Below are 8174 nucleotides of genomic sequence, written 5' to 3' on the forward strand. Positions count from 1 at the left end.
TCGTCTGTCCTGGGCACAGGGGTGATGATGTTTTGATTGCTCACTCGCTCCCTCACTCGATAATGGTTTGTTTCATATCTCTCTATTGCCACAGTGGTGGGTGTGGAAACACAGTACATGTAGCTTCTGCCCTCATGGAGCTTCCCATCTAGAGGGGGCAGTGAAGAGAGACTCATCAAAATAGATGGTTGTCATGATATGGGTGCCAAGAAGCATAGGGTGCTGTGAGGGCAGAGGATAGGGGATGGGCTAACATAAACTGGGAGATCCAAAACCTTGTCTCCTTGGACTTGGCTCCTGCAGCGGTTGAACCGTGCCCTTGCCCTGCCCTGCCCTCTGTAACTGAGCATTGCGTGGGTTGGCAAAGCTGGGTGAACAGCACACTCTTGCAGTTTCTAAACACTGGGCAGAGACTCTGTCTGCTCTGCTGGAGAATATCTGCCAGGTCAAGTCTCAGTGCTCAGACCGAGGGGCGGTGGGCACATCTTGTGAGAGCCAGATCCCATTCAGAGAGACAAAGGGACTTCTTCTCAGGTTGGTTGGGATAGATTTAAATGCTGGGCCCTTGGGAAAGGGAGGTAACCTAGAGAAAATGGGGGTTCCCACAGGCCCGGGAGGGGCCATTAGGGAGGCAGAGGTGTCAGAGCAGACCAGCATGCTTAGGAGGCTGTCCGTCACTCGGAGTTCCTGCCAGCAAGGGCTTTATCTCGTGAAGATGATGGCACAGTGACCGTGGCCACCCTACAGGCCACTTTGGGTTGCTGCTGTCGGAGCAGAGTGGTGGGCTGGGAAGATCCCCGGGGGGAGTCTTGGAAGGAGCATGGGAGTAGGGGTCGGGGAAATCGAGCTGTCATCTGATTTTACTGCTACCTGAGTGATCTTGTACGTGTTCCTTCTCTGAGACTGTTCCTAGAGGGGCAGAAGGGGAGGCTAGCATGCTCTGGACGTGCCTTTCAGCTTTCCCCAGCTTGGGCTGTACAGAGGGTGGAATGCAGGACCGGGAGAATTGCCCCCTCCCTAAAGCCCATAGGGTGCCTGAGCTGACACTCCCAGGAGGCTCATTGGTCTGGGGGGGGAGCCTCTGGGACAATTCACCCCTGGGGGTGTGGGGGGAGTGGAGGGCGATGTTGGTCAAGTCTGTGTTGTCCTTGCAGATGGCCAAGGTCCCTTGCACCATGGTGTCTGTAGCACGTGGCTCAGCAACCTGAAGCCCCAAGACCCAGTACCCTGCTTCGTGAGAAGGCAAGCACCCCTTCCACTCTGTCCGTTGTGGCACCACTGGCCCCGGGAGCTCTGGTTTGAAAGGGAGGGATCTGGGCCCTTGATGAAGGCATTGGAGTCACACTGGGCCTCTCCATTCTATCCGGTGGCAATAGAGCATGGCCACGTCTCCAACAGTGGAGGGGGGCCCAGAGTACAGTGAGTTTCAGCCTTTTTTCAGAAGGCCAGGACGAGGTGAGGGTGTGCCTGGACAGGGGAAATGAAGTGGCCTCCAGGACTTGGAAAATCAAATTTGAGCTCGTTGTCTTCTCCACTCCTACCACACTACCACCCCCCACCAGCTCTGCTGCACCCTTAGCTCCCCAGCCCCTGTCCAGCCTGTGCATCCATCCCTGGATGTCTGAGGACTGAGCTGCTCCATCTGTTCCCTTTAGTGCTGGCAACTTCCAGCTCCCTGAGGACCCCTCCCATCCTTGCATCCTCATCGGACCTGGCACAGGCATCGCCCCCTTCCGTGGTTTCTGGCAGCAGCGGCTACATGACACCAAGCACAAAGGTACAGCTAGGGGGTTCCCGACAGGGAGGGAGGGGTCACCAGGTGTTCTGGTGTCTCCCTGGGACCTCCCTGGCCCACTCTCTCATTTGCCTCAGCCTGTGTGGACAAGTGATCTGAATGCCCTGAGCCTTAGTTTCCTCATCTGTAAAGTGGGGACAGGAGATTTGTGGGCATGAAATGGTAATTCAAGTTGACTGTCCTGCTGAATGGGCTTGAGCCATGGCCCGCCTCCTGCTGGCCACCCTGGTAACTGCATCCCGCTGGGTCTTAACAGGGTTCCAAGCCGGCCGCATGACCCTGGTGTTCGGGTGCCGCCGCCCAGATGAGGACCACCTGTATCGAGAGGAGATGTTGGAGATGGCCCAGAATGGGGTGCTGCACGAGGTGCACACAGCCTATTCTCGTCTGCCTGGCCAGCCCAAGGTAAATGCGGTGGCTGCCCAGGCCGTGGGTGGGGCACTTCAGCGCAGACTCCGGGCGGCCTGGTTCCCCACAAGCCGCTTGCTCTCTGAGCCTTCGTCTGAGCTCTGAACTGGAAGCAGTTACACACCCGTCAGAGCAATGCACTCACTCTGCTGGGAGGAGAGACGGGCCTGACACACTGAGGACTAACCAGGATCACATGGTGGGTTAGTCCCCGTGCCCAACTGGCTAAAAGCCCTCCCCTGGGATACACACCTGCCCGGGATGACAGCATGACATGGGCCAGGCTAGCTTTATGCTTAAACACCACCCCACCCACCCCCACCCACCCCACCCACCCCCCCACCCCCCGCTGATGGTCCCTGCTGCCCTGGGGAGCTGGGACAGACCCTAGCCTCAGGCCTTGTGAATTCGTTCCATCTGGGCTCCTCCCAGGCCCAGTGTTTTGTGTCAGTGCTGGGGTTGTGGGGCATCTCGTGGGGAACAAGAGCGGAGGCTCCTAGACTTCTGTGTAACCGTGGACTCCAGTGCTCTGTGTCCTGCTCTGAATTACACTAGAGGTTCCGTGGACAGTCTACACAGAGGGGCTCCAGTTCTGGGGTGTCTACAGGCGGGGCTTCAGAGCCCCGGGCAGGGGAAGCGGCTTGACTGATGCCTCTTTGAAGCATGGTGAATTCGATGTCCGATGCAGGAGTCTCACTGAATGGTCAGCTCCTTGAGGGCAGGGCACGGCCAACGTTCCTCTCTGGAGCACCAGCCCTAGGCCTGAGCTGGGCGGGGTGCCAGTGCCCCTCCTTATCCTGAGCCTGATCCTGGGGCAAGGTCCTGGCTGGGAGGGTTCTCACCCTCCAGCCGTTCGTGCCCCTCACTGCCCCCTCCTGGCCAGCAGGCCTGACTTCAGGCTTCACCCCTGGCAGCAGGGACCTGGACCCACCATCTCCCCATCTCCTCTGGTTTCAGGTCTATGTTCAAGACCTCTTGCGGCAGCAGCTGGCCAGCGAGGTGCTCCGTGTGCTCCATGAGGAGCATGGCCACCTTTATGTCTGTGGGGACGTGCGTATGGCCCGGGATGTGGCCCGTACGCTGAAGGGCTTGGTGGCTGCTGAGCTGAGCCTGAGTGAGGAGCAGGTGGAGGACTATTTCTTCCAGCTGAAGGTAGGGCAGCTGGTGGGTGGGCTAGGGATACATCTCAAGGGCACAGGCAGGGGGGCACAAGGACCAGGAGAGTCCTGAAACCCAAAGGAACCCTGGCAGTGGCTGGAGGTCTGAGCTCAGTGGGCTTTTAGAAGGCCTGCCTGTCCCTTCTGGTCTGATTGCTCGGTTACACAAAGGCAACACGTTGCTTGATAACAAGACTCCTCAGAGCCTCTAACACACTACCATCCAACGTGACTCCTCAAGACAAGGAGAAAGTATGTGGCATTTGCCAAATGTATTTCTCTCAAAGCCCCCTGTCTTAGAGTGTTTTGGGGGACACATACGATGCAGGCTTGGGGAGCTGTTCAGGCGGTTCACGGCAGGCTGGGTGCTGATGGGAGTTAGTCTAGTGGCATTCAGGTACACTCTCAGTGTGACAGTTGTGAAGGCAGATGGCTCATGAGTGTACATGGGACAGGGAAGCTGGGGGAGGCCCAGGGGCTCGTCCTGCCTGGACCTGATGAATGAGAGGTGGCTGGACCAGCAGAGCTGACACCTGGTTCTGCTTTCCCTTAAAGAGCCAGAAGCGCTATCATGAAGATATCTTTGGTGCTCTGTTTACTTACGAGGTGAAAAAAGATGGGGCAGCAAGGCAACCCAGCGATCCCAGAGTTCCAGCAGCCCATGGGAGAAGTTGAAGTTGCTGCCACAGAACTTACTGGTGGAGCCAACTCTCGATTATCTGCGGTCACAGGGCCTGGGGAGATGGAAGGAAATTATATCGCCGAGCCTCACAGCTCTTTCTCCACCAAGCCTGATACTTGACCTGCTACTGAGTAGCAGCCTGGACTGAGTAGAACCTCTTATCTCCCTTGAGTCCACCCTTGATAATGCAGAGTTGGGCTTTCCCAGGTCTCTTGAAGACTAAATCCGCAGTGCCAGGCCCCTCAGCTGGTGGGCGAGAAGGATGGAACCTTCCTCTGACTGCACCACTTGGAGTGACCAGCAGGGGGCGCTGTCATGCTACACTGTATTTAGCCGCCCTGTGTACAGTTATTTATAACTCTGTATTTAAAGAAAACGAACCCCAAGTCTTCTCTCAAGGGCCACTTGGGATTTCCCCGTATGACTCCTTGATGGAGAAATTTATATGAAATGCATTTTATTTTAACCACATTGTATGTGTGTGGGAGTGTTCTGTAGGGAAAGCAGCTCCATTCTACAGAGAGTTGGGGACTGGTGGGTGGCACAACCTGGACCCAAATCCCTCACAGAGGGACATACCAGTTTGGCCACACGGCTTCTCTAAAATAGCCACCATGAGTGGGGCAGCCTGAGGAGTTTTGTGCAGACCTGCAGAACTGTACCGGAGGTTAAGGAAACCAGGCTTGCCTATGGGGCCTGGGCTGTGCCTCACATAGGTTTGCCTCAAACGAGTTTACCTCACATGAGGCTCACCACACACGGGCCTCACCACACGTGGACTCTGGACACAAGGGGTGCACCTACAAGGTCTAAACTCACAGGGAAGACCTCATACAGGGCTCACCACACACGGGGCGCCCCTCATACAGGCTCACCACACGGGCCTCATATCACATGGGGTGCACCTCACACGGGGCTCACCACACATGGGGCGCTCCTCACATGTGGCTCACCTCACAAGGGGCTAACCTCGCAGGCGCTCATGTCACACAGGCGCACCACACATGGGGCACACCTACAAGGTCTCACCTCTCATGGGAGACCTCACTCGGGGCTCACCTCATCCGGGGCTCACCTGACATGGGGCTCATCTCGCACGGGTGCCCCCATACGGGGCTCACCTGACACAGGGTGCACCTCACACAGGGGGATCACCTCACACAGGGGCTTACCCGTCACACCAGGCGCCCCTGAGGGGTACCCCTCACACGGGTCTCACCCCACACGGGGCGCCCCCACATGGGGCTTACCTCACACGGGCCTCACCCCACACAGGACTCACCACACACGGGGCACTCCTCACAAGGGGCTCATCTCACAGGGAGTACACCTCATGGGGGTACACTTCACACGGAGCTCACCCCACATGGGCTCACCACACATGGGGCTCACCTCATAAGGGAGCACCTCACAGGGGATTCACCTCACAGGGGGGTTACCTCACGGGGGGGTCACCTCACATGGGGTACACCTCACATGGGGCTCACCACACATGGGGCTCACATCTCACGGAGCTCACCTCACACAGGGCTCAAATCACAGGGGACTCACTTCAAATATGGCTCACCTCATGTGGGATCACCTCACATGGACTCACCACACATTAGGGACACCTCACACGGGCTCTAGACACATGGCGCACACCTACAAGGTCTACCTCACACAGGAGACCTCACACGGGTTCACCTCACATGGAGCTAACCTCACATGGGGCTAACGTCACAGGGAGTGCCCCTCACACAGGGCTCACCTCACACATAGGGCACACCTCACAGGGGGCTCACTACAAACAGGGCGCCCCCACACAGGGCTCACCTCACAGGGGGCTCACCTCATACAGGACTCCCCTCACAGGGGGCTCACCCCACCCAGCGCTAACCTCACATAGGGCTCATCTCACAGGGGGTGCCCCTCACACGGGGCTCACCTCACAGGGCGCTAACCTCGCAGGGGGCACCCCTCACACAGGGCTCACCACAGACGGGGCTCTGCTCACACATGGGGCTCACCTCACATGGGGCAACCCTCACTGTGGGCTCACCTCACAAGGGTCTACCTCACACAGGTCTCAGATCACAGGGGGCTCACATCACACGGGGTTCACCCCACCCGGGCTCACCTCACAGGGCGCTAACCTCACAGGGCTCATCTCACAGGGGGCACCCGTCACATGTGCTCACCACACATGGGGCGCACCTACAAGGTCTCACCTCACACAGGGCTCACCTCATTCAGGGCTCACCTCACACAGGGCTCACCTCATACTCAGGGCTAACCTCACAGGGGGCTCACCTCACAGGGACTCCAGTCACCCGGGCTCACCTCACATGGGGCTCACCACATACGGGGCACACCTCCCAAGCGGCACACCAACCACGCGGTGCACCTCGTACTGCCTGTGATGCCAGCTGCTCAGGAAAGCCTTGACCAACAATCCCCTCGTAGAAAGTTGCCATGTTTGGCTCTGGGGCTTCCTGTTTCCTGAGAGTTGGGCCAATAATAATTTGGCACCTGGGTTTCAAAGCAGGTGAGGTCGGACCTTGTGTCAAAGACTTGGCAGTGAGTGAAGGACATATATTCTTCCATGCGGAAGAATTCTTAAGGGGCTGAGCCATGTTTTCTTCTCTTAGAATAAAGAAGGAACTCAGCCAGAAGCTAAGTGAGGGGTTTGGGAAAATTGGGCTCCCAGCTTGGGTTTGGCCTCTAATTTACTGGCTCTCTGGCCCACTTCTTCCCTATGTAGACGGGATGACAGGGGAGAAAGAAACATCCCGGCCACCAGTGCCCCAGCTCTGCATCCGAACAATGTGGTCAAGATCATGGTCACCTAGGCCAGCGCCTCTCACCTCTGAGATGCACACAAGCCCCCTGGGATCTTGCCAGAAGGCAGATTGATTCGGGAGGCCTGCAGCAAGGCCTGGGATTCTGCCTTCCTGACAGGCTCCCAGGGGCTGCTGGTCTGAGGACGATGCCCAGAGCCCCAGCCTGGTTCCCAAGGTACTGGATTCTTGGTGGAGGTAGCAGGATGGGTTGGCATCAAGTGGACCGGCCCCCCTGCGCTGGCCCAGGGGCTGGTAGAAGCCCACATGCTGAGTCACTCTCCCCACCACACCCGGAGCCCAAACATCAGGACCCGCAGTGGGACAACACAAACGGGTCAGCTTGAGTCACTTCTCCTGACACCACACCTGCCACCTCCTCCCACTGGGACACAGGGTTCTGATAAGCCTTGCCATCTGGCCCGGACCCTGGCCTGTCTCAGAAGCGTGAGGCTATTTGCTGGGCTCACCTGTTACCAATCTTTGTGCATCACAGATGCTTGCCCCGGAGGCCCGAGCCTGGCGTCCTTTCTCCCACCCATGTGGGGTTTGTGGGGAACACTGGGGAGCGGGTGTGATGTCAGGACTTGCCCCATCAAAGTGAGCCCATGCTCCCTGCCCCTCTGCCCTCACCCAGAACCTCCCCAATTCCAGAGACTCCAAAATGTTCCAAACACATTCAGTGACCACAATGACCCTGAACTTACACGCCAACAAACACCTGTCTTCTTTCTCTGAAAGACCCTAGGAAAGAGCAGAGCCCCCTGCCGAGACCCGTGGAGTATCAGGCTGACTTCCGTGGAGCAGGGAGGGTAGGACGCGGTGTAAGGAAAGATTGAAAGTAGGACGCAGGGGGAGGGCCCCGGAGATCGCCTCCCACGTGGAACGAACAGCTGGTGGCGTGGGGCTGAGATGGAGTTGATTGGAGGGGTGGACGTGTGGCAGGGATGCAGACGGGGTGTAGGCCTGGTCTGGGAGCTTGGGAAGGCCCAGGACCCTCCCTTTCTGCCAAGGGGACTGAACACAGGGCTTAGCCTGCAGGGACCACCCGCCGCTCCTCAGATGGGAGGATGTAGGCAGCCTGAGCCCTGGACGCCGCCCTGTCCGAGGAAGGCAGCCGCTGGCCAGCTGCTTCTCCTACGCCAGGCTGGCCGCAGCTGGAAGCAGAGCCACACCAACATGCCTTTTTTTTTTTTTCTTTTTTTAAAGATTTTGTTTATTTATTTGACAGAGACAGCAAGAGAGGGAATACAAGTAGGGGGAGTGGGACGGGGAGGAGAAGAAGGCCTCCTGCCAAGCAGAGAGCCTGATGC

At 57.8% G+C, this 8174-nt stretch overlaps 1 protein-coding gene across 1 annotated transcript in view; it reads left to right on the top strand.

Annotated features, from left to right (window-relative positions):
• The window catches only part of NOS2 (nitric oxide synthase 2), a 38769-nt gene extending 34268 nt beyond the window's left edge, over window positions 1–4501 (top strand). Inside the window, exons 22-26 of the mRNA XM_044250476.1 lie at window positions 1155–1242; window positions 1656–1777; window positions 2052–2200; window positions 3161–3355; window positions 3916–4501. Of these exons, the coding sequence (XP_044106411.1) occupies window positions 1155–1242; window positions 1656–1777; window positions 2052–2200; window positions 3161–3355; window positions 3916–4035 (674 nt within the window). The 3' untranslated portion in view covers window positions 4036–4501. The remainder of the gene's footprint in view (window positions 1–1154; window positions 1243–1655; window positions 1778–2051; window positions 2201–3160; window positions 3356–3915) is intronic.
• The last annotated feature ends 3673 nt before the right edge of the window (window positions 4502–8174 follow it).

This window comes from Neovison vison, chromosome 5, assembly GCF_020171115.1.
Source record: "Neovison vison isolate M4711 chromosome 5, ASM_NN_V1, whole genome shotgun sequence".
NCBI classification, from domain to species: domain Eukaryota; kingdom Metazoa; phylum Chordata; class Mammalia; order Carnivora; family Mustelidae; genus Neogale; species Neogale vison.